Genomic DNA, 27,685 nt, shown 5'->3' with positions numbered 1-27,685 from the left:
GATTCTAAAAAAGAGGGAATAGACATTCGTAAATTTCTCCTCAAAAGAGAACTTGAATGGATTTATCGACTTCAGACTCTTAAACCCAACGGACTTAACGATCAAGTCGAATATAGTTGTTACCTGTGAATGTATATTATTGCCTTACTATGATATCTCGCATTAGTTCCTATTCTTTTACTTCACCCCTATTTTATCCTTATCTTTACTTTCCCCTTTCCAAGATGGCCGCCACCGTCACACACCTACCCCTCTTCTATGTTTACTGCCACCTTCCGTTTAGATACAAACTCCGGTTTAGCCCATTCACCCCACATCACCAGAACCAAAACACCCGAGACGCATGCCGTCCCCAGCATGAAGTAAGTAATAACTGCCCACGCCAGCTCTCTTGGTGTCGATGTCCTTAATGTTACTGTGCACGCTACCGCAGCCATATGTCCTGATTTAACTTTCCTTTCACGTCAGTCACTATTTTTTAATCACCTCTCATTTAGAATCCTGTCACATTATTTAAACACTGTACCGATATAATTTTGTTCACTACCCCTTTGGTGTATCTACTATCATCTTTTCACACAATGTGGTCCCGTATACTAATCACTCCCTATTTTCCCTAACACACCTCCAGTGCATGCGAATGCTCACCGTTCACTCTTTACTCGCGAGCCCTATACTACGTTTCCAACACTCGTTTTCTTCTTCTTCTTTCAGCGCTCCTTGAAAAAGGGCGTTTAGCCCGAAATGCATCGGAGCTACGTGCTAAAACCAGTAATTGCTTTGGATTACAAATAAAACTTTATTGATATGAATACAATATCATGAAAAGACAAAAAACATAATCTAAAGGGAAATAAAACAATTAATCTTGAAATAGTGGAATCATTGTTTATGAACCACCCCGGAGTGCCTCCTTGGGATGTACCTGCATTATATATGATAAACACTACTTCTCTAGATCACGATAAGCGTTTGGACGGAAACGCATCCAAGAAGTGCACCCTACTCATTAGCCTAGCCTGAACTTTCTTCTCCCTACTGCTGTGCACCCTCCACCTTCTCTATTTGCTAATATAAAACAACCAACACATTCTACCCTGTTCATCTGACAAAGTTCAGGACACTGCCCCATCAGAAGGTTATCAGAAGGTTAGACCAGTCTCCATCTTGTATATTATCTTCGTAAACAGAGAGCAGCATAGAACAGATCAAGAGAATCACTTTCATCCACACTCATGTCTGTGCCTTTGATAAAAACAGGAAAAGGACACACGCAGCTAATACGCAAAGAAGTTCAGCTATATTAAAACGAGGGATAGTGTGCAAAGTTTGTAAACTCTGCCCTCTATGAGAGTAGAAACGTTTTGCAACCCTGTGTAAAACTTAATCTGGGGCAATCAGTCTTGCAATTGTAGGTTTTTAAGGGATTCATCTTTCTGCAAAATGAATTTGGTGAGGGAATTCTCTGGGTGAAAGGGATTTCTAACCGAGGTGTTATTGACACTTTAGCTGGACGTGTCCTCACATTTAAACTAGAATACGATCTTTAGGAAAGTAGGACCTCTACCTGATGCAGACAGAAACTGAAGAAAGATACAATATCCTTGGATCCGATTGCTCACCGGCTCCATCATTTGAAATTGCATAAAATCCGCAGACGATTCAAAGATTCGAGGAGAGTCCTTCAAAAATGTAGACTCCTTGACCAGGTTCTACAAGTGATCATGATCAGCTGATATGTTTGTAAAACTTGATTGTTTGACCTTAAAAGTTCTGCAAACAGAATTTATTCAGACGTTTTTAAGGTCCCTGTAAAGTAGCTGATAGTACTTTTCATTAAAAATTATTTTTCAATTCTGCACACATGAGGACCAGAGGCCTGTTTCTACCTACATCAGACTACACAAACCTGGTGCATTAGGCCACAGCATATCCACCCGCCCACACACAGTGGGTGGGTCAAAAGGAAATGCGGGTGTGGCTTTTGGTTGGAACAGTCTGAACTACACAAAACCCCACATGGTAAAGGTTATTTTTCAAAATGTTAACAGAAACAGTCAAGGTTGCTGCTAGGAAAGAGGAAGATCAACAAAAAAAGGTTATCTTTGGTTCCTCACATCCTATGGAAAATACAAAAAAGAAACACAGTGGAGCCCCATATGGCCTGGATACCCGTCACCCCCTCCCAACACAATCCCCAAGAATGGGAAGACGGATACAGTTCTTGAGCTTTTGGAAGGCGGGAGGGAGTTACCCTCCCGGCCGTATTTATTAAAATATGAAACAAAATTAAAACATTAAAATAACAGTTTCATATCATGTACAATTTCATTTATACATTACGATGTTTATTGGCTAACCTTAACATATCTCTAATACAAAGGTTCTCCTAGCCGATTCTAAAAACATCCTGTAAATGCATTTCTCAAAATTCAAATTGTACATCCTAACATTACGGGCCAACGGCAAGGTCGTAACCGGTGTCAGATCCCTAAACCAGACTCCCCCCCTTACTTGTGAGGGGCGGGTGCACAGAGGACTGTACCTCTGTGCCAAATTCCAATTTCCCTTGTCTTAACGGGGCCCATACTTACTCGACGCCATCTTGGTGGTCGTCCGAGGACTCGTGTGAGGTGTCTAGAAGGTAGCGTAGACCCCCCTCCCACCGCACACTGCTTACCACATCCGCCGTCGCGAATGTCCTGGCCCTGGGAAATTCCAAGGAGGGGACCCGTAGCCCCTCCTCCCCAGGGAGGGGTCTTGACCGCCTTCCCTTTCGGCGGTCCCATCCTTAGAAGGGTACCGCCTCCCCGTGTGAGGGGCCAATGGCCGCCTCCCCCCGGGCGCTCCCATCCATAATGGGTGGCGCCCCACCTCTAGGGATCTTCCAATTACTGCTCACCGATCATGACCTTACCGCCCGACCAAAAATAAATACGACATTGTTTAATCTACTAAGAACGACATATACAGTTATACTAGCTCTTCAAGTATAAACTTTATCTCTACAATACACTTCTTTCATCATAGCTGCGATACTCGCCTGAGTTCGTGCTAAAAGAGCAACCATTTATTGTATATCAAAACATCAAACTTTATTAGAAACAACCTGAAAAAGAGACATCGTACTTTATTAGAAAACGACCTGAAAAAGAGATCATATCATCATCAATCGATTTTATTGCAATACAAAACGCTGTCATCAGGGGCTGGTGGGTGGGTCAAAATTGGCTCTTGTTCCGTCAAGGGCTCACGTGCAACGAGGAGGTGCAGCTTCCAAGCACAGGAACAAGAGGATGCTTCCTTGGATTGCTGCTCCATTTATTCTTCTCCGGGAGGGCGTGGACCCTCCTCCGACCGCCTACAGGGCGTGGCCAACGGTGTAGGTGTCCAGGACAGCCTCCTCTTGGGCGGGAAAAGGCGCGCCCCGGCTACGCCGCTTCGGGCATACCAGCCGTGACACGCCTCCCGCCCAAAATGGCTTCCCGGGGGGATCGAGGCACCCAACCATACGTTCGGGGGGACCGAGTGGTCGCCCCTTTCCATATGGCCTGGATACCCGTCACCCCCTCCCAACACAATCCCCAAGAATGGGAAAACGGATACAGTTCTTGAGCTTTTGGAAGGCGGGAGGGAGTTACCCTCCCGGCCGTATTTATTAAAATATGAAACAAAATTAAAACATTAAAATAACAGTTTCATATCATGTACAATTTCATTTATACATTACGATGTTTATTGGCTAACCTTAACATATCTCTAATACAAAGGTTCTCCTAGCCGATTCTAAAAACATCCTGTAAATGCATTTCTCAAAATTCAAATTGTACATCCTAACATTACGGGCCAACGGCAAGGTCGTAACCGGTGTCAGATCCCTAAACCAGACTCCCCCCCTTACTTGTGAGGGGCGGGTGCACAGAGGACTGTACCTCTGTGCCAAATTCCAATTTCCCTTGTCTTAACGGGGGCCCATACTTACTCGACGCCATCTTGGTGGTCGTCCGAGGACTCGTGTGAGGTGTCTAGAAGGTAGCGTAGACCCCCCTCCCACCCCACACTGCTTACCACATCCGCCGTCGCGGATGTCCTGGCCCCGGGAAATTCCAAGGAGGGGACCCGTAGCCTCTCCTCCCCAGGGAGGGGTCTTGACCGCCTTCCTTTTCGGCGGTCCCATCCTTAGAAGGGTACCGCCTCCCCGTGTGAGGGGCCAATGGCCGCCTCCCCCCGGGCGCTCCCATCCATAATGGGTGGCGCCCCACCTCTAGGGATCTTCCAATTACTGCTCACCGATCATGACCTTACCGCCACAGGCCGGATAGTTGACCGGCTATCCAGACCCCCCACAAAAGCTCCTACGAAAGGTCATGGCTACGTAAACTCTTTAACCAAGCTATGAAGTCTCCTATGAGTAAGACATTACCCTCCCGGGACAAATGGACCCCATCCTCCAAATACATATGGTCCCCCCGGATACATCCGTGTGGAATACAATGCAATTTACCTGTACGAAACAACCTACTCATTTTGTTGTTAACCTTCTTTACCGACTGGTTCAAAGCCGACACTGAGAGGGCCCCCCGCCACACCTTCCTAGGAATCATGTGTGACCATGCAATTGTGGACCCTGGAACCCTTCTCGCCAACCAACTCACTGCGGACAAAATTGACTCGAGGAGTACTCGTCGACCAATGGTCACCAAATCATTGCCCCCAAGATGCACTATAATTACACATGGCGGTGACCTCGTCCGCCCTAACAGTCCCTCAATAAAATCTTGAAACTGGTCAATACAGGGCCCGCCCCTTCCGTGGAAGGTCACCCTGTACCCGTATCCCCCAGCCACGTGAATCATGTCACCTGCTTTGAATACGTCCGAGGCACGCCTCACGTATGAGTGGCCAACGACCCACACCACTCTTTCCTCAGCCGGTGATCTTTGACCGCTGGTCCCCAGGTGTCGGGTCAACTGCACAGTCCGCCCCGCAAAGCCTGCTCGCGAAACTGTAAACCAAACAGAAAACAAGAAGCGTGAGTTCATGACAAAGGCTTCACAACATGTGCAACCGCACATACCTTTTATAACAGTTCCAGGACCAACTCCCCAACTGTTTCACCTTTTCAACACTCAGACCCCTGGCTGTAGCCTCTGTCGCAGCCCCTATCCGGAAGGAATGGGTCCCAAAATCGCTCGGGTTCAAGCCCGCTGCCGCGATTGCCATTGTTAACACCCGCTGAAATTGAAACCTAGTCAGTGGGGTGGCGTTGGTGTGCCTCAGCAAGCTTCCCCCCCATGATGCCGCCCTCTGCGCTAAATACTCCTCTACGCATTTTACCGGGCACATGGGAGATCCCGGAAGCCGCTGGACTACCACACTGTCACCGATCGCTCCCTGATCGGTCTTGGACCTGGCTATAGAGACTACCATTGTCTCCCCCTGTATCCGAATGTGTTCTCGACACAGACCTCCCCCCGTATCCTGCTTGTTCCTCGCTACCAGTTCGCTTACCCGCATAGCCCCATGGAATGCTAATGCAAAAGCGGCCCGGAATAGCACCGTCTCAGATTGAGATGAACATGTCGCAGGGAGTACGGACAGTAACAAGGACAACCTTTCTAAACCTATCGGGTGCCTCTCATCCACTCTACGACCCTCAATGCGTTGCCACCCACGCAGGGCCTTTTGCACCAGAAAGGACGATGTGGGGTCCTGGATGCCATGAGCCCGTGCCATGAAAGAAATGGCGGCCCGGTGCCTATTGGCCGTAGCCACTGATTTGCCTGCCTGATGTAAAGATACCAGAAATTTCAGGACATACTCCTCCTGCCCCCATTGCTCTCCCCTAGCTGACCCTAAAAAGGACCAATAAGAACGGAACGCCCCTTCATATGCCTTCCTTGTCCTGGGTGCTAGACTCTCTCCCACGAGGTTTTGTAATCCGGGGCACCGAGAGACCAGAGAGCTTCGGGAAATGGTGCCGCCACCGAGTCCGCTGTGGGCAGAAAACCCCGAAAGGCCTGCATATGGGAACGAGAGAGCGCATCAGCTGCCTGGTTTAGTACCCCTGGCACGTGTCTTGCCCTAAAGTGGACGTTTAGTCTCATACATAGCAGGACAATTTCCTTCAGCAATCTCAAAATCCATTTGCAGCGTGCTGCCTGACTATTGATACACTCAACAACGGTCATATTATCAGACCAGAATACCACAGAGCGATCCCGAAACCCCTCTGGCCAAGTTTCTAAGGCTACCAGAATAGGGAACAGCTCCAGAAACCCAATGTTAGCAGTGAGTCCATTATCGTGTCACCACTCAGGCCAGGTTCGTGCCGACCATTGATTGCCGAATATGGCGCCAAAACCTATACTCCCAGCCGAGTCGGTCCACAACCCCAGTTCTTCCAAAGAAACTGGGGAGTCGGTCCACACGACACGACCATTGAAATCCGCCAGAAATGCCAGCCATATGCGCATATCCTGGCGAACCTCTGCTGACAGTCTTGTGCGGTGGTGCCCTTCCTTGAGGCCCACCATGGCTTGTGCGATAGAACGGGAAAAGGGGCGAGCCATCGGTATTACTCTCAGGGCAAAGTTAAGCTGACCCACAGCCTGTTGTAACTGATGGAGAGTTACTTTTCTCTCGCCGAGACATATTTTGAGCGAGGCCCTGAATTTCATCACCTTCTCTTTAGGCAAGCGGAAGCATCCCTCTACAGAATCGAGCTCAATTCCGAGAAACTCGAGTGTAGTAGATGGCCCTACCGTCTTACCTGGTGCCAGTGGCACACCAAATACCTTCATAAGATTACAGAATTCCCTCAAGGCCTGTGCACATTCCATCTCCCCGGCTGCCCCCAGAAACAGAAAATCATCAAGATAATGCATAACATGTGTAAAACCCGTGGCTCTTGTGAAAGCCCATTGCAAAAAGCTACTGAATTTCTCAAAATACGCACAAGAGATGGAGCAACCCATTGGCATACATTTATCCATGTAATATCGTCCTTGAAAGCTAAAACCTAGGAGACGCTGATCGTCTGGGTGTACCGGGAGCAACCGGAACGCTGACTCGATATCTGATTTAGCCATCAGCGCTCCGGGCCCCAGGCGATTCAAAATGGCGATGGCCTCATCAAAAGATGCGTACCGCACCGAACAAACTCCCGGGTCAATCGCATCGTTCACCGAAAGACCCCTAGGAGCCGACAAATTGTGTATTAACCTGAACTCCCCCGGGTCCTTTTTGGGAACCACTCCCAAAGGTGAACAAACAAAATCGCCAACTGGTGGTGTGTCATATGGTCCAGCAACCCGACCTCGGGCCACTTCTTTCCCAATCTTTGCCTGAACCACCGCCGTATTCTGCTGAACCGATAGTTGGTTCTTACATTGTGCTTCCCCCCGAAAATCCCCCGCCGGGATGCGGAAACCATATGAGAAACCGCCTCGCAACACCCAGGCGGAGATATGGTCAGGGTATTCTTTCAGCCAAGGGATCAGTGCCATGATATCAACAGGGGTAGGTAATGGCGCCCCTCGGTCCATTTCAGACCTGTTTGGCGCCTCCCCTACCTCCCGTATCACCAGTCTTGGCTCTGCACGTACTCTCGGGGTGCGAAGACTGTCCACACCCTGCGCACTCATGCCTGAACTTGCAGGCTCCCTGTGGCCTAGAACACTTGCCTCCGTTAAAGCTCCAGCAGACCCCTTTCTTACCCGGGTTGCCATTATTCTTTGTGTTCTGATCACTGTTTGTACCCGCCCGAAAGGGCGCCCCCAATGAAGGGCGGGAAGGCTCAACCCCGTTCCCGCCTAAAGATGGTAACTTCGCCGTGCTCGACCTCTCAATTTTTTGCCAGGAAATGGAGTCGAAACAATCCCACGTCAGAGATGAGTCGTGCTCCTTGGACTTACGAAATATGCTATCATAACAACACCATTGATTACCCCCGTACGTTTCATAAAATTCCATGATACGTGTCTGATAAACAGGCAATTCCACCAATAATTCAGGCCTACGTTCCCCCATAATTGCAGTGAACATTCCAAACGCTCTGGCCCAATTGGCGATCGTTTCATCTACTCTGAAACCCGCCATCTTTGCGCGCCATACACTAGGATGCAAAAACTCTTTCTGGTTTTTTACATGCTCAATCTCATAGTGATCGGTCAACAAGGAAAACATGTTCACATATTTATCCGCCCAAATCCTTTCTTTCACCTCAATCGGGATATGTTGAACGACTTTTTCCCTCCTTGAGGGGACCGATCCCTCCCCCGCCATCGGCAGTGGTTGCTTACCTGAACTGATAGCTTTGACCGTAGTTGCTGCCGAACCCACGCCTGATACTGGTTGTTCCACGGGAACCTGCGGGGGAACAAGAGGACACGGTGCTTTCGCGGCATCCTTCGATTGCCGCAACTGCTTCATTATCGACCTGGCTTCATCCGCCGTGGCCCCCTCATTCTCTCTGCCCAATCATGCCGCCAACTGGGCAGCCAACTCAGGAGGCATATCTTCCCCATTCACAGGAGTGACTACCACAGGGATCGGCTGTCCCGCGTTCGGGACCGGAACTGGGGCCTCGGTCGGGGTGACCGGGTGCGCTGGAGGTGATTCGGGAACCGGGGCCTCCCCACCCGATGCCCCCTTCTTGGCTCTTCTACCTCTCCCGTTAGGGACTACTCCCGGCAATGCTGGTCCGATGACTCTCTTTGGTCCACCCGCACCATTCATTGCCGCCATCTGCTTCTTCATGTCCGCCATGTCTTTCATCAGCATACGAAGCATCTGGTCGGTTCCAACCCTCTTTCCGACCTTCTTGCCCGGCATCTTCTAGGTCCGAAAGCTTCGACTCGCTGAAAGAAGAAACACAAAAATTAAATTCTTCAAAATTGGCTCTTGTTCCGTCAAGGGCTCACGTGCAACGAGGAGGTGCAGCTTCCAAGCACAGGAACAAGAGGATGCTTCCTTGGATTGCTGCTCCATTTATTCTTCTCAGGGAGGGCGTGGACCCTCCTCCGACCGCCTACAGGGCGTGGCCAACGGTGTAGGTGTCTAGGACAGCCTCCTCTTGGGCGGGAAAAGGCGCGCCCCGGCTACGCCGCTTCGGGCATACCAGCCGTGACACGCCTCCCGCCCAAAATGGCTTCCCGGGGGGATCGAGGCACCCGACCATACGTTCGGGGGGACCGAGTGGTCGCCCCTTTCCATTAGGAGTGGGGAGGATGAGTGTACTGGGTGGTGTTACCACTCCGTGGATGACAGGATTTACCAGGTGCAGCAAGGCTCTGTGAAGGCAACACCTGACACAGACACTGGATACAAGTTTACAAGGATGCTTTATTGGTTTTACACACTAACTTTTAATTCAAATTCGAAGCAAAATCACATTTTCTAAGAAATCAGTCTGATATGAAGAATCTTCGGATTTTATGATGTTTTGGGTGAACAGGCCCGCTCCCTAAATACATATTTTTTGTGTTACCATGGAATTGGCTTAACGCTTTGGCATGGCACTAGGATGGCTTAGGAATGTGTTAAATATTAATAACAAGAACATTATAAAATGACTGTAGTCACAACATCTTCACATTGTGCTATTTGGCAAACTGGGTTCTTAAACTATTGTCGATAAATTACTTTATGCGGGCTGGCGTAAGCCATTGAGAAACATTTTGAATATTTATAGATTTGTGGTTTGATTGTTAAACTTTGAAATCAGAACTGAAATATGATCAAAACAGTGCTTACATTAAGTTAGTGAGTGAATAACGTTTTAATTTGCTTAATTCCACACTGGCTTGAAAAGTTAAACATCAAGGAAAAATAACCAGTTTCACTAACTTACTAATCACTATACGTAGAGGGTTCCTGAAGCAGCCTCCCCTCAGAGCCGGGGAATGTTAGAAGTCTGTGGAATGAGTGTGATGCCTAGTGAGAGGGTTTACTATGAAAGAGAGACATCTGCCAAATGGATATGGGCAAAATGTAGTCCCTGGAATTTCCTTGCCAAGCATTTAGCCTCACGCATTTGCTTACCTCATTGTGTACTAAATGGTAGAGTGGAAAACATAAGAGACAACTAGATATTGGTTTTGGGTACCAAAAATGACACCCTCCTCTCTTTCCTTTGTAAAATCAAGCTGGACTCAAAAACCTCGAGTGCTGCCTGGGATGAGGGAAGAAGATACCTTCTTCATTGGAACAGGAAATACAAGGAGCGCAATCTTCGACTCTGCTTGAATATCTGCCAGCGTGCGGAATTAGTGCCACAACTAAGGTTCCCAGTCAGCCATGAGTTCTTGGGGGTGTGGAGGGTGTCCTCTGAGATGGACTGCTGAAAGGTCTTTATTGTGTCATCATGAGGACACTAGGACCCTACAAGACACAACTCCCCAGGACACTAGACATCACTTCCCGCCCCATCAACTGGACAGGAAGTTTGGTGAAGGATCAGGGCAATTGGCTTTCAATGTAGGACATTGCAGGGACAGCATGGGTTGAGTTAACCTCCCTTACTAGCAGAGGAAATGTAATAGTGAGATCGACTGTAGTAAAGCTTAACTTAGTACTATACTTTTGTCCTTGTGATCTGCTACCCAGTACTCAGAGTATTAAAGTGTGTACAACTTGCTGGAAGGAATTCCAGCTGTATGCTTTACTGGAGGACTGGGAGACATTTTCAACCATTTAATAGGGAAGTAATCTTGCCTCAGAAAACTTAAATTGTAGTTAATCTATTGGTGGTCTACAATTTGGCCTTCCATAAGGAAATATTTGGAAGCAGGTAAGGTTGATCCCACCGATCATGAAGGGCTTTACAGGGAAATAATAAATAATAATAATAATAATCGCAGTCAAAGACAGGATGTTAGCGGAAGACATCGGTCCCGTCTTCAGTCTAGGCATCAGTGGTCTTTGTGCAGCTTTAACTTTACACCATGCGCCAGCGCTAACACATAATGCCCCAACATTTTGCAAGGAGCTTTGGGCATCTGTAAAGGAATCAAAGTGGTGAGTGCGCTGCCAGTTAGAGATGTCTGGTGCACACTCAAAGTCTTTGAAGGAGGCCCCTGCTAGGTGTGGCCGAACACATAATGTAACACATGGCATTAGATTGTGCTGGCCTGTATTTGGATTACTTATATTAATCTACTTATTTCAATGTGTGCCCTTATTTACATTGTAAAAGACACACAATTGATGGACGGTATGCAGAAAAAATCAAAACATTCACCCCAGTCAAGAGATCTGGGTTTAATCCATCATTCTTTTGCTCACCATGCCACCCCAACTTAGACCTGGCCATATGCAAATCATTCTTGACCCTGTGCCTCATGGGAACCGTCCAGCCTGAACTGCCAAGCCAGGTCCTCCCTGAACCGGAAACAAGCATCCTAGGACCGGGTTCGGGTTTCACCCCTCATCAGCCAGGATAGCTTGAAACCAGTGGCACAGTGGGCCCGGGTACGACGTCTGGGCATACCCGGCACACTTAGGGCGAGAAAGAAAAAGACACACAATTGATGGACGGAATGTAGAACAAAACAAAACATTCACCTCAGTCAAGAGATCTGGGTTAAAGCCATCATTCTTTTGCTTTGCTCGCCAAGCCACCCCAGTTTAGACCTGGCCATATGCAAATCAGTCTTGACCCTGTGCCTCATGGGAACAGTCCAGCCCGAACTGCCAAGTCAGGTCCTCCCTGGACCGGAAACAAGCATCCTAGGACCGGCTTTGGGGTCACTTTCTGACAGGTAGGAATATGTTGCAAGTTTTACATACAATCTCTGTCCATATGTTTATACACATGTTATCATGCCATGGTTTTGCATACCAGCTCCTTCATTGAAGGTTAAGCATCTTCTTTACTACTTGAAAAAACAAAATGGTGAAAAATATAAAGGAAATGTAATTGGATTGCTCTTACCTTCACAATTCCATCAGTAATAGCATCGATCGAGGGTTTGATGTATCCCTTACTTGTGATTATGAACAAAGTGTACTGAAAGTAGCCAGCCGGACCCGAATGAGTGTGGGTGCCGCTCAGTATAACGTTGTCCTGCCTGTAGAGCGTGCCATATTTAGCTTCCAATTTCTTCATTACCTTGAAAAAATAAATTTTACTTTATCTCTTTTTGTACTTTATATACAGCGAGAACTTGGCACAAGGCATTACAGCTTTTTACAAAAGTACCAGATTGTGTTACAAAATATCAGATTCTTGTTTTTTTAGGCATGAGAAGATTAAGGCCCAGATGCATCAAGCTGAAAACGGCTCGCAAAGGGGCAGATTCTCAGAATCTGCCCCTTTGCGACCGGTATTTTTGCATTTGGGATGCATCATCCCAAATGCAAAAATCGCATTTTAAGAAATCGCTATTGCATTTAAGGAATCTCAAATTGAGATTCCTTAAATGCAATGCATTAAAGTAAAATAATTAGCGATTTCGCTAATAGGGGGAGCAAATTACTATGAAGTTGAACTTCATGGTAATTTGCAAAAACTTTGAAAAATGCACTAAAGTGCATTTTTCACAGTTCCATTTTACACACAAACATGCCCTTAGGGCAGAGGTCTTCAAACTTTTGGATGCCGAGACCCCCCTGTCAACATTTTGAGGCGTAAAGACCCCCTCCTGACAAAAATTTCTAAACCTGTAGGCAGGGCTACTAGAATAATGAGGCAGGTGAGGACCAAATTACGCGACAGGCTTGACTAAATTGTGTGGGAAGAAAATGTAAGTGATGGTATGTGATGCTGCGTATTTTGGGAAGCATTACTTCATTATTTTGACATTTTTACACACAGTAACACTGAGGAAATATTTCACCCCATCAGTACCCGTTTATAACCAAAATACAGCAATTAACATCAGAAAGATTTCTAGTCAACCTTTGAGAAGGGCCTTCCACTCCGCAGGAATAGGTGCTGCCACATTAGAAGCTCACCTGACCCTGGCCAGGAGAAGCAGGGGTCCCTAAAAAACAGACAGTTTTGTGCAGCGTTAAGCAGTTTACCCATGCAGCTTTCCTCTCAGCCCTCCCTTCCATTCCTCTTTCCTCTCCTAATCCTAGATCCCTCTCTCACTTTGCAGGCCATTTTCTTTCACCCCTTTTTACAACTTCTGACCTCTCCCCATTCAACCTCTCACTTTACCTTTAATCACCTCTTGCCATTCTGTCTTTTCACTGTCCTCATCTCTAACAGTCTCTCACATTTATCTCATGGCCTCACTGGTCCCGTCACCTCCCATGCCCCTCAGCACTTCTCATTCACCTCGTCTCTCCATTCAAATTTCTGTCTATTTGTATCTTACACCTCTCCAGTCAACTTTCACATCTCCCCTTTGTTCTAACAGAAGCCCTCACCTTTGGCTCACACTCACTTCTTGCGTGTCCACACTTCTCTTCGGCAATTCACATTTCTCCTCATCCCTGACCTCTTCAATCGAATTCTCTCACTCCCTTGCTGTCCTCTCTCATCATCTCATCTCTCCTCACCAAGCATACGGGTCGGACTCATATGCTCCTTTCGGCCTGTGCCACTCTGCTTATTGTTGTCTGTCTCGCTGTTTTGGTGCAGGCCGCGCAGTTATGGAAATTGCACCCTCCTTTGCTTCACTCCACCAAAAATCTCTTATCCTTTAGGAAGATATAAAAACCTTTCTCTATGCTCTGTAGGTTACCCCATTCGGCTGGTTCTCCTTCTCCTTCTGTGTGTTTCTCATTTGCCTACAGGCAGCAGATGGTTATTAGCCCCAGGACATCTTTTGGTAACAGTAGCGGACTACAAATGTAAATAATAATAATAGCCAGAAATTCAGAGGGGGCTAACACTCACAGCCAGGGCTGCTCCTAACACAGGTCGCACACAGTGCAACAGTCTTTTTTGGTGCCCCACCCCGGTTTCCCCCTTCTCCATGAATTCCTATACTGCCACTCACCAACAATGCACCTCATCTCTCTATAACACCTTTCTGACAAACATTTCATTTTTTTATAGCAATACTCATAGTTTACTCACACTCAGTTCTGTGATCTGCATGGTACACTTTCTTTGTAGCAGGCACATTAACCCTCTGCACACTGTGTGGGTGGCAAGAGTGCCCATGTGAGTGCACGGTGAGCGATGCAACAGTGCGAGAGAAGGGTAAGAGGAGTGACTGCAGGGTGACTGAGGTGGCGTATGAATTTGGGTGTGGATGCAAGTTCAGAATGGGACGAATGAATGTATGATTACTGATGGACTTGTTTGAGTGAGTTGCATATTGAGCAGTGAGGGGGACAGGTAAGTGAAGTGTCACATGAGTGCAGGATGCGTAGTTTACTCGTGTGACTGCAGAGTGAGGTATGGGGTGAACAGTGCAAGTGCATTGTGAGTGCAGAGTGATCACTGTGAGTGCAGGGTGGGCGGGTAAATGGTGTGAGTGCATGGTGTTCAGTGTGAGTGCATTGTGATCACTGTGAGTGCAGGGTGAATGGTTTGAGTGCAGGGTGATCAGTGTGAGTGCAGGGTGAGCGTGAAAGGGAAGGGCGAGAATGAGGAGCGAGTTGTCTTGACACGTGAAGTAACTCAGCATGTTATTGACGGCAGCGTAGGGTTTAAGATCTAAGTTAAACTATTGCAGCATTAATCGGGTATCGAGGGTGGAGGAAATAAATAATGTGCTGATCCTGCAACAAACTTACAGTCCTATGGTTAGGGTTGCCAGCTGATTATTTTGATGGGCCAGTCGGTACAAAAATAGGCAGTCACCTAAAGCTGTATTTTCAGCACTTATCTGTGCATACTTCCAACAGCAAATATAAATAAAAAGTACTTTTAATAGTGTTCTAGGGCTGCCTCAATGATCCACGACTGACAAAGAGCAAAAATACAGAAAAGTCACATAACAAATGCATACATACTTTTGTATTTAAAAGTCTATTAAGTGTCAAGAGGAGGTCTTTGCATTCTCTTTAAACAAAACAGGCAGGCATTTTTCTTTTGGCAACCCTACTTTATATTCCTTTTCATTAAATGCATTCTCACTCTACAGCAGTAATTGTAAAATACAAATGTAAGGAGCAGGCAGAGTGGAGGCCCAGGGGGTACTGGACCCAGGAAAAAAACTAAGCCTCTGTAACCAGTTTACAAAGGCATGTAAATATGCAAATGGTCTTTAACGACCTGTGAAAAACTCGGGCGGCTGGAGTTGACTCCAGACACTGCCCAGCAGAGCCCACAGCTCGAGTTACACTGCAGCAGCAGCCTGCTGAGAGACACAAGAGGGAGGAGGGAGGCTGTAGCCCTTGGGCCTGGGCAGAAGTATGACTGTGAAGGCGTGACCCCCTTTGCATCGCTCCACGGCCCCCCGTGGGTCACGCCCCAAAGTTTGAAGACCCCTGCCTTAGGGCATATGTGTGTGCAAGATGTACCCATATGCAGATTTCAGGGGTGCAACAGGGTGTCCTTCTGACACCCTGGAACCCTTGAAATTGCAATCTCAATCTGCGATCCTCATATTGAGAATCGCAAATTGAGATTGTCTTCCCATTCATTCCTATGGGCCTCTAGGCCCTTAGGAATGAATGGGGAGGTATTCCTTAGTTGCGATTCGCAATTTGCGAGTCGCAATTAAGGAATTTTAAGAAATCGCTATTCTTTAAGCGAGTTCTTCATGCATTGCATTTTGCTATTCCTTATTAGCGAATCCTTATTATTCACTAATAAGGAATCACAAAATGGATGTTTGATGAATCTATGGGTAAGTGATCCATCCAATTCATTTACATTTATTTTAATTAGTGCCTTTTAATATTGTTCCATTTTTTTTAAAAACAAAATAACAATTGTATACTGAAATTTATCATGCTCCTTTTATGATCCATTTTTATGTGATCGAATAAAGTTAAATTGAATTTAATTGAATTACAGTGATCGACCCAGAATCACAGTACTTTGAGCAAACGCCAGGAGTCGAACCTGGCTCAAGAGCTCTGGCCATTAGACCATATCTCTACCCCACTTTTAAGTGATTTCCCTATGTTAATGTTTTTAAATGTCTTAAATTTCAATACAGGCCTTTGCCACTATTTTATTGGCTGCATTGTCAGCAAACCATCATATACAGTAAGTATATAAATGCTCTACATCATGTGCTGTGTTATTCTTTTAAGAAATGTTTTGATGTGAACAAAAATGATGCAATAAAAATGCATAAAAGGATTATCTTTTAAAAATAATGCCTATCAAATATATAACAGCATTTTGAGACTTTTCTTGATGAGATGTCTCATTACTTTACTCAGTGTGTTCCTTCATTGCCGAACTTTTAGATCTTCTTGTTTCTTTTCAGTTTGGGCTGGCTTTGTTTTCTGTCTATTGTGTGTGTTATTGTGGTCCTTCTACGTGGTGGCAGATCTTAAAATTACTAGGTTTAATTTGTGCATGAATAGAGCTAGCATGTGCATGCATGGTGCAATGTTCATGCGGGGGGGCTCCATCCTTTCCAATCAAGCTCAATGTGCCCCACAAGCGCACTCCCCCCTTTTTTTCTAAGTGTCCAGGAATTAATTAATTTTTCATATGATGTGATGTATGTGAGATTTTAAAATCAAGTCATGATTGGTAAGATTGTAAAATTGATAATACTGTTATATATTGATCCAATTTGGCATTTTAAAATGCCTTTCAATGTTTCATGGAAAATCTAGAAGAGTTTAAGAAGGTGATTGTGTCTGAAATGGTACAATACAGGACAGTTGATGCACTAATTACTAACTAAGGGATTCATTCTAGTTTGGGTACAACCTCCCATTTGCACCAGAAAATGGAATTCCAAGTTGGCCGTTATTGCACCATATGCTGGTTGTCCTCTGTTCCTAACATATCTGGTGGTCATTTCTGGTGTTTTAGAACTATTCACGGCAGGGTTGTGGCAACAATCGATAAAGCACTGGCCCTGGTTTGTTGTTGCTAATCATAGGAATTTTTTGAGCTATGGAAAGAAGAAAGAGAAGGCACACCAGTGGGTTACGCCCTCTCTGCAAAGATCTGAGTGCAACCACAAAGTAAACAAAACAAGAGAGGAGTACCATCAGAAATAGCTTAGATAAAGCGGTCTGAATGGAATGAATGAGAAAAAAGAGAAGAGAGTCCTTCCTTTTTTGAGAAACCCCTCACTCACCGACCTAGTCGGTGACATGCTTTATCATCGAGGTCCACCCTGACAGCCGAGTGCCATCAGGGTGTGCTGCGACACCTGGACTACAGTGGAGCGGGTATTTTGTGTGTGAAGTGAAAAAAATGTTAAAAATTGTCCTGGTATACTTGTGTAGAAGGTTTATTCTCAAGAACTGGACAATATTAAAAGTAAGTGTGTGGATACGTTTAGGTGTTATGACCGTGTGTATCTCTTATGTGTGAGGTCTACATGTTTCAACCCGTTTGATGGAAAAGTGCCGGGTTTTCGTCAGGACCAAAAAGGAAAATGGGTGGTCAGGACACACTAACGCCCTGCCGGTCCCTATTTTCCTGTGCACAACTGACAAAATAGGTCAGAGTGAAAAAGCTCAGATTGGGAAAAACTAACTGAAATGAAGAGGAACAGAATCAGAACTATACTTCATGGTACCATCCTGAAGGAATACGTGACCAATAACATGGCCCCCAAGGGTCTCCTTGTGACCAATGCCCCACGCATTTTTCTAGAAGATGCCACCTTCAGAAAAGACTGGGCCCTAATAGCGTGGCACTGCACGCATGACTGCATTATGCTTATCCTGAAGACAGCTTTAAGACTATCAGAAGTCATTCTAATTGACATCCAGAAAACAGAAACTCACATAAAAACCAACATCACTGGATACAAAAAGAAGTTAGATGAAATTAATAAAGAAATGAATGAGTATAGAGAAAACCTAACACAACAAAAGGTAACCAAGTTCCAAAAAGACTTGAAGCGTTTCTCTTTTGTCAAAACTTATCCATACTCTGACCCAGACTTTGTACCAACAACAAAATCCGCTTCTGAATCAGATGCATCCAGCATTTCATCTAACAGTAGTAATGGCTCAAATACCAGCACTCCGAAACAAAAAACGAGGGGAGGTTACAGAGGTCAGAATCAGTGGAAACCATTTAATCCACCTATGTTTCATGATCCGTATAACCATCCACCACAGTTTCCCATGTACGGTTGGCAACCACCATTCCAACCGCACTTCCAACCACCTCCATTCCAACAAAATCTTTACCGCCCTCCTTTTTTAGGCAGAGGCAGGCGGGGAAAGGGAAGAAGAAAACAAACCAACCAGGTACACTGGGAGGAGGACGAACCAGTGAGCGGGCAGACCAGGAGCAAAGCAGGACCAAGCAACACGAGGACCTAGTTACCAACTTATCCTCCAGAACACTTTCAGAAACAGAAATGTGTGTACTTAACAATGGCTTAGGTTTTGTCCCGACCGCACGCCTGGATAAATTTCAATTGCATTGTGAACTAGCTAGCTTCTTCAGAAAGCTAAGACTTAAAGCCTTCTTTGAGAAACAAGAACCGAATGTGGCAAGTGACAACCAGAATGAGAGTGGACTGAAAAAGAAATCTACCTTTACACCTCCAACCCATGCAGTTCCTGTTGAAGTAATCACGTTCGAACAGGCTGTCTACAATGATGTAGAAAAAATGAGCAATGATTCACAGTTCCAAAATCTAAGCCGAACTGAATGCAATGCCCTACGAGACCTCCGAAACTGTGACACCATAACAATAAAACCCGCCGACAAGGGGGGCGGACTTGTAGTTATGGATACCAGCGCATATCGTGAGGAGTGCCTACGCCTATTAGGTGACACAAAGAACTACCAGATCCTCTCATTAGATCCCACAGCTGAACTGCAATCTGAAATAAAAAGCTTAGTTGAAACCGCGAAAGCATTGGGTAAAATCTCTAAACAAGAGGCAGAATACTTATGTGACACCGAAGGCAAGATACCATATTTCTATACTCTGCCTAAAATGCACAAAGGAAAACTACCACCACCAGGCCGCCCTATTGTCTCTGGCATCGGGTCACTACTGGAACCATTGTCCAGATTCTGTGACTTTTTCCTAAAAACTATTGTACAACAAACAGCTACTTACCTACAGGACACAAAAAGTCTCCTAAATCTTCTACAAGAAATCACTGTGGATAACGAGACCATCTTGCTAAGCTTTGATATAGAGAGTCTATACACAAGCATACCGCAAGATGACACGCTGAGAGTATTGGAGAAAACACTAGGCAACATAAACTGGGAGTACAACACACCAAGGGCCTTCATCATTGAATGTGCCAGGCTAGCACTCAAATGCAATTATTTTGAATTCGAGGAGACCCTATTCCTCCAAACTGGGGGTACCTCTATGGGCAGTGTTTTTGCCCCTAGTGTGGCCGGGCTCTACGTCTATGACTTTGAACTCAAGTTCATTCTTAGTAATCACAACTCCTTTAGAGACAACCTAAAATTCTGGAAACGCTACATTGACGACGTCCTTGCCATCTGGCAAGGACCCTTGGACCAACTTATGGAGTTCATTACCTGGATCAATACATGCGACCAAAACCTGAAATTCATTCACTGTTTCAGCGAAAAAGAAATAGTTTTTCTTGATGTAGTGATTTCCAAGGAGAATGACCATCTAAAAACCCGAACATTCTACAAACCCACTGCTAAAAATAACTTACTCAAGTTTGAAAGCTTCCACCCGCGTCCTCTCAAAGAGAACCTTTTTTGAGACTTAGGCGCAACTGTAGCAAGCTCACTGAGTACAAAAAACAAGCCTCTGACCTTACGGAAAAACTTCGAGCACGTGGGTACCCAACTAAAATCATAAACACCTGGCAAAAAAGAGCCAGAAATCAACCAAGAGAGGCTCTCCTTGAACCTAAAACAGCCACAGCTAATGATATACCACTTACCTGTGTTACCACTTTTAACAGTGTTTCCAACCAAGTGTCAAAAAGTATTAAAAAACATTGGTCCATTCTCAGCACTGGTAGCCTTCACTGGGAAAAGCCCCTCTTTTCCTACAAACAATCAGCAAGTTTGAAGGACACACTGGTTTATACTAGACCTAAGGCAAAAGAACTTCCTGACAATCAATCAATCACAAGAACTTGGGGTTTACCTGATGTCACAGGGCACTTTCGCTGTGGAAACTGTTGTGTTTGTCACTTAACAAGCAACACAAAAACTCTGAACATTGAAACTGGAAAAACCTGGCGACAGCTATCACACACAAATTGTAATAGCTGCAATGTAGTCTATCTGATTGTATGCACATGCAACAAACGCTATGTGGGAATGACGACAAGGAAAGTAAAGCAAAGAATATGCGAGCATCGCAGCACCATTCGCTGCAGAAAGAATGCCACAAAATTGACAGATCACTTTCTTGAATATAACTACACACCCAATGACATGTGGTGGACTGCCATCGAACAGATCAAGGCTGGACCTAACATGCAGAAACGGCTGTTCGAGAAAGAACAAAGATGGATACATAGATTATCCACACATGTCTCAGGACTGAACGATAACATTCCTTGGGCCAATATTAACTAATCCCACCACAGACAGCATGAATCCCAATCTGACTGGGTGGAGCCACTACACTTCTGGCGGCTACTTTACGCTGTATATACCACCGAGGTCTGTCAATTCGCAGCTCTGTCCCAATCCTGAACTTTTGCCCCTTTAGTTTTGGTAATAACTCCCCTTGTCAGATACTAATCAGCAATGCCCGGGACACCCCCGCCCCGTTCTGATCTCCATCTTCTGTTTTGTTTTTCCGTGGAGTCAGTTTGCACTCCTTCGAAAAAGACTATAAAATCCCGAGAGTTGTGATTTATGCCTGACTTGGTTCGTTCACAGCTCTGTTCCTTTATATAATAACCCCCCTTTTAGTATTGCTCCTATGTAAACAACCCTCTCCGGCATTGCTTAGCAACGCCCGGGACGCACTCGTCCCGTTCTCTATTTCCACTTCTGACACGCCATTGCGTCATCACGCATTGACGCGGCCACGCCCCTCCCGGAAGCACAGTCGCCGCTATATCCACCCCGGCGGCTTCTGTATCACTTACGGGGAGGCACGGAGAGGCGAGTAGGTACCAAGAACTCTGTAACCAACTGAACTGTAAGTAATACTCTGAGCCCGATACTGACAACTTTGATTCAGTATCCTGAAACCTAATCCGTGACAGCTATCTCAACATTCCCCCTTTGCAGAATATGGCAGCGTGGTTTTTTACCTTCCCTCCACCCCGTGAAGCCTAAAAGATCCTAAATAGGAGTAAGCCTTACTTCCCCTTTGTGCGCCCGTGCGTGTGAGTTGTTTGTGTGTTTGCAGAGTGTGAGTGTATGTGTGATGGGACAAATCATTTACGTCGATCATTGCTCACTTTAACTCATACGTGAGCAGATATGTCGTGCACTCGGAAGTGCTGAGTGCAACCCACTTTGTATGAAAATTAATCGTACAACCACCCAACCACTTAGCACACCGACATCACCGGAGTGTGCAAGCCTGAGTCAAATGTGAAACACATAGAATTCACTTCGTTGTTCCCTCACGCTAATGGCACTGTGAGCATTGTTTCCACGCACTACTCAGTGCTATATATGACTGACTGCCTATATTGAGTATTTAGTGATCACCGAGCACAACACCAATGATAGAGTGTGCCAGCTTTAGTGATAGCCAGTCACTACCGATCACTATAAACCTTGAATGGAATGTACGACACAGCAGAAGACACGTGAGAACCAGTATGGCACTTCGTAACAGGCTTGTATTAATTATACTTATGACCTTTTACATTTCTTCTCCTACAGGTCTTTTTGCTTTTCAGCTCAACCATTGTTGTTTCTGAGCTTTTTCACTCTGACCTATTTTGTCAGTTGTGCACAGGAAAATAGGGACCGGCAGGGCGTTAGTGTGTCCTGACCACCCATTTTCCTTTTTGGTCCTGACGAAAACCCGGCACTTTTCCATCAAACGGGTTGAAACATGTAGACCTCACACATAAGAGATACACACGGTCATAACACCTAAACGTATCCACACACTTACTTTTAATATTGTCCAGTTCTTGAGAATAAACCTTCTACACAAGTATACCAGGACAATTTTTAACATTTTTTTCACTTCACACACAAAATACCCGCTCCACTGTAGTCCAGGTGTCGCAGCACACCCTGATGGCACTCCGCTGTCAGGGTGGACCCCGATGATGAAGCATGTCACCGACTAGGTCGGTGAGTGAGGGGTTTCTCAAAAAAATAAAAAATAAAAAATAAAAAAAAGGAAGGACTCTCTTCTCTTTTTTCTCATTCATTCCATTCAGACCGCTTTATCTAAGCTATTTCTGATGGTACTCCTCTCTTGTTTTGTTTATTACTGATACCTAGGGGATCAGGACCACTCTCCATTCACCTTTGTGAATAAATTCCCTCACTCTCTCCTTTGGTTTATTGTGTCTAGGCAGCGTACAGCTGTGAGAGTTGTCCTTCTCCACTCAACACCACACTTAGCTCACACATTTTTTCTCGCACATTGGACACACGATGTCGGAAAACAAAGGCCTCTCCTATTCCACGGAGGAAATTGATGCTATCATGGAAGATATCTCCAGGTTTGCTGATGCGAGCATCTCACAAACAATCTCCCAGACGGGGGATTGGGAAAAACTAACTGAAATGAAGAGGAACAGAATCAGAACTATACTTCATGGTACCATCCTGAAGGAATACGTGATCAATAACATGGCCCCCAAGGGTCTCCTTGTGACCAATTCCCCACGCATTTTTCTAGAAGATGCCACCTTCAGAAAAGACTGGGCCCTAATAGCGTGGCACTGCACGCATGACTGGATTATGCTTATCCTGAAGACAGCTTTAAGACTATCAGAAGTCATTCTAATTGACATCCAGAAAACAGAAACTCACATAAAAACCAACATCACTGGATAAAAAAAGAAGTTAGATGAAATTAATAAAGAAATGAATGAGTATAGAGAAAACCTAACACAACAAAAGGTAACCAAGTTCCAAAAAGACTTGAAGCGTTTCTCTTTTGTCAAAACTTATCCATGCTCTGACCCAGACTTTGTACCAACAACAAAATCCGCTTCTGAATCAGATGCATCCAGCATTTCATCTAACAGTAGTAATGGCTCAAATACCAGCACTCCGAAACAAAAAACGAGGGGAGGTTACAGAGGTCAGAATCAGTGGAAACCATTTAATCCACCTATGTTTCATGATCCGTATAACCATCCACCACAGTTTCCCATGTACGGTTGGCAACCACCATTCCAACCGCACTTCCAACCACCTCCATTCCAACAAAATCTTTACCGCCCTCCTTTTTTAGGCAGAGGCAGGCGGGGAAAGGGAAGAAGAAAACAAACCAACCAGGTACACTGGGAGGAGGACGAACCAGTGAGCGGGCAGACCAGGAGCAAAGCAGGACCAAGCAACACGAGGACCTAGTTACCAACTTATCCCCCAGAACACTTTCAGAAACAGAAATGTGTGTACTTAACAAAGGCTTGGGTTTTGTCCCGACCGCACGCCTGGATAAATTTCAATTGCATTGTGAACTAGCTAGCTTCTTCAGAAAGCTAAGACTTAAAGCCTTCTTTGAGAAACAAGAACCGAATGTGGCAAGTGACAACCAGAATGAGAGTGGACTGAAAAAGAAATCTACCTTTACACCTCCAACCCATGCAGTTCCTGTTGAAGTAATCACGTTCGAACAGGCTGTCTACAATGATGTAGAAAAAATGAGCAATGACTCACAGTTCCAAAATCTAAGCCGAACTGAATGCAATGCCCTACGAGACCTCCAAAACTGTGACACCATAACAATAAAACCCGCCGACAAGGGGGGCGGACTTGTAGTTATGGATACCAGCGCATATCGTGAGGAGTGCCTACGCCTATTAGGTGACACAAAGAACTACCAGATCCTCTCATTAGATCCCACAGCTGAACTGCAATCTGAAATAAAAAGCTTAGTTGAAACCGCGGAAGCATTGGGTAAAATCTCTAAACAGGAGGCAGAATACTTATGTGACACCGAAGGCAAGATACCATATTTCTATACTCTGCCTAAAATGCACAAAGGAAAACTACCACCACCAGGCCGCCCTATTGTCTCTGGCATCGGGTCACTACTGGAACCATTGTCCAGATTCTGTGACTTTTTCCTAAAAACTATTGTACAACAAACAGCTACTTACCTACAGGACACAAAAAGTCTCCTAAATCTTCTACAAGAAATCACCGTGGATAACGAGACCATCTTGCTAAGCTTTAATATAGAGAGTCTATACACAAGCATACCGCAAGATGACACGCTGAGAGTATTGGAGAAAACACTAGGCAACATAAACTGGGAGTACAACACACCAAGGGCCTTCTTCATTGAATGTGCCAGGCTAGCACTCAAACGCAATTATTTTGAATTTGAGGGGACCCTATTCCTCCAAACTGGGGGTACCTCTATGGGCAGTGTTTTTGCCCCTAGTGTGGCCGGGCTCTACGTCTATGACTTTGAACTCAAGTTCATTCTTAGTAATCACTACCCCTTTAGAGACAACCTAAAATTCTGGAAACGCTACATTGACGACGTCCTTGCCATCTGGCAAGGACCCTTGGACCAACTTATGGAGTTCATTACCTGGATCAATACATGCGACCAGAACCTGAAATTCACTCACTGTTTCAGCGAAAAAGAAATAGTTTTTCTTGATGTAGTGATATCCAAGGAGAATGACCATCTAGAAACCCGAACATTCTACAAACCCACTGCTAAAAATAACTTACTCAAGTTTGAAAGCTTCCACCCGCGTCCTCTCAAAGAGAACCTTCCTTATGGTCAATTTTTGAGACTTAGGCGCAACTGTAGCAAGCTCACTGAGTACAAAAAACAAGCCTCTGACCTTACGGAAAAACTTCGAGCACGTGGGTACCCAACTAAAATCATAAACACCTGCCAAAAAAGAGCCAGAAATCAACCAAGAGAGGCTCTCCTTGAACCTAAAACAGCCACAGCTAATGATATACCACTTACCTGTGTTACCACTTTTAACAGTGTTTCCAACCAAGTGTCAAAAAGTATTAAAAAACATTGGTCCATTCTCAGCACTGGTAGCCTTCACTGGGAAAAGCCCCTCTTTTCCTACAAACAATCAGCAAGTTTGAAGGACACACTGGTTAATACTAGACCTAAGGCAAAAGAACTTCCTGACAATCAATCAATCACAAGAACTTGGGGTTTACCTGATGTCACAGGGCACTTTCGCTGTGGAAACTGTTGTGTTTGTCACTTAACAAGCAACACAAAAACTCTGAACATTGAAACTGGAAAAACCTGGCGACAGCTATCACACACAAATTGTAATAGCTGCAATGTAGTCTATCTGATTGTATGCACATGCAACAAACGCTATGTGAGAATGACGACAAGGAAAGTAAAGCAAAGAATATGCGAGCATCGCAGCACCATTCGCTGCAGAAAGAATGCCACAAAATTGACAGATCACTTTCTTGAATATAACCACACACCCAATGACATGTGGTGGACTGTCATCGAACAGATCAAGGCTGGACCTAACATGCAGAAACGGCTGTTCGAGAAAGAACAAAGATGGATATATAGATTATCCACACATGTCTCAGGACTGAACGATAACATTCCTTGGGCCAATATTAACTAATCCCACCACAGACAGCATGATTCCCAATCTGACTGGGTGGAGCCACTACACTTCTGGCGGCTACTTTACGCTGTATATACCACCGAGGTCTGTCAATTCGCAGCTCTGTCCCAATCCTGAACTTTTGCCCCTTTAGTTCTGGTAATAACTCCCCTTGTCAGATACTAATCAGCAATGCCCGGGACACCCCCGCCCCGTTCTGATCTCCATCTTCTGTTTTGTTTTTCCGTGGAGTCAGTTTGCACTCCTTCGAAAAAGACTATAAAATCCCGAGAGTTGTGATTTATGCCTGACTTGGTTCGTTCACAGCTCTGTTCCTTTATATAATAACCCCCCTTTTAGTATTGCTCCTATGTAAACAACCCTCTCCGGCATTGCTTAGCAATGCCCGGGACGCACTCGCCCCGTTCTCTATTTCCACTTCTGACACGTCATTGCGTCATCACGCATTGACGCGGCCACGCCCCTCCCGGAAGCACAGTCGCCGCTATATCCACCCCGGCGGCTTCTGTATCACTTACGGGGAGGCACGGAGAGGCGAGTAGGTACCAAGAACTCTGTAACCAACTGAACTGTAAGTAATACTCTGAGCCCGATACTGACAACTTTGATTCAGTATCCTGAAACCTAATCCGTGACAGCTATCTCAACATTCCCCCTTTGCAGAATATGGCAGCGTGGTTTTTTACCTTCCCTCCACCCCGTGAAGCCTAAAAGATCCTAAATAGGAGTAAGCCTTACTTCCCCTTTGTGCGCCCGTGTGTGTGAGTTGTTTGTGTGTTTGCAGAGTGTGAGTGTATGTGTGATGGGACAAATCATTTACGTCGATCATTGCTCACTTTAACTCATACGTGAGCAGATATGTCGTGCACTCGGAAGTGCTGAGTGCAACCCACTTTGTATGAAAATTAATCGTACAACCACCCAACCACTTAGCACACCGACATCACCGGAGTGTGCAAGCCTGAGTCAAATGTGAAACACATAGAATTCACTTCGTTGTTCCCTCACGCTAATGGCACTGTGAGCATTGTTTCCACGCACTACTCAGTGCTATATATGACTGAATGCCTATATTGAGTATTTAGTGATCACCGAGCACAACACCAATGATAGAGTGTGCCAGCTTTAGTGATAGCCAGTCACTACCGATCACTATAAACCTTGAATGGAATGTACGACACAGCAGAAGACACGTGAGAACCAGTATGGCACTTCGTAACAGGCTTGTATTAATTATACTTATGACCTTTTACATTTCTTCTCCTACAGGTCTTTTTGCTTTTCAGCTCAACCATTGTTGTTTCTGAGCTTTTTCACTCTGACCTATTTTGTCAGTTGTGCACAGGAAAATAGGGACCGGCAGGGCGTTAGTGTGTCCTGACCACCCATTTTCCTTTTTGGTCCTGACGAAAACCCGGCACTTTTCCATCAAACGGGTTGAAACATGTAGACCTCACACATAAGAGATACACACGGTCATAACACCTAAACGTATCCACACACTTACTTTTAATATTGTCCAGTTCTTGAGAATAAACCTTCTACACAAGTATACCAGGACAATTTTTAACATTTTTTTCACTTCACACACAAAATACCCGCTCCACTGCAGTCCAGGTGTCGCAGCACACCCTGATGGCACTCGGCTGTCAGGGTGGACCCCGATGATGAAGCATGTCACCGACTAGGTCGGTGAGTGAGGGGTTTCTCAAAAAAGGAAGGACTCTCTTCTCTTTTTTCTCATTCATTCCATTCAGACCGCTTTATCTAAGCTATTTCTGATGGTACTCCTCTCTTGTTTTGTTTATTACTGATACCTAGGGGATCAGGAGTACTCTCCATTCACCTTTGTGAATAAATTCCCTCACTCTCTCCTTTGGTTTATTGTGCAACCACAAAGTCTCATGGAAATTCTGACAGG

General features: G+C 45.4%; 1 protein-coding gene across 2 annotated transcripts in view; it reads right to left on the bottom strand.

Moving 5' to 3' along the window:
- Window positions 1-27,685, bottom strand: part of LOC147711182 (neutral ceramidase-like) — a 379,859-nt gene that overhangs the window by 216,626 nt on the left and 135,548 nt on the right. For both annotated transcript variants that reach the window (XM_086921969.1, XM_086921970.1), the window contains one exon: window positions 11,936-12,112. In XM_086921969.1, the coding sequence (XP_086778095.1) occupies window positions 11,936-12,112 (177 nt within the window). The remainder of the gene's footprint in view (window positions 1-11,935; window positions 12,113-27,685) is intronic.

The sequence above is a fragment of the Lissotriton vulgaris genome, chromosome 5, assembly GCF_964263255.1.
Source record: "Lissotriton vulgaris chromosome 5, aLisVul1.2, whole genome shotgun sequence".
NCBI classification, from domain to species: Eukaryota; Metazoa; Chordata; class Amphibia; order Caudata; family Salamandridae; genus Lissotriton; species Lissotriton vulgaris.
This window is presented reverse-complemented; position numbering and strand designations above follow the sequence as displayed.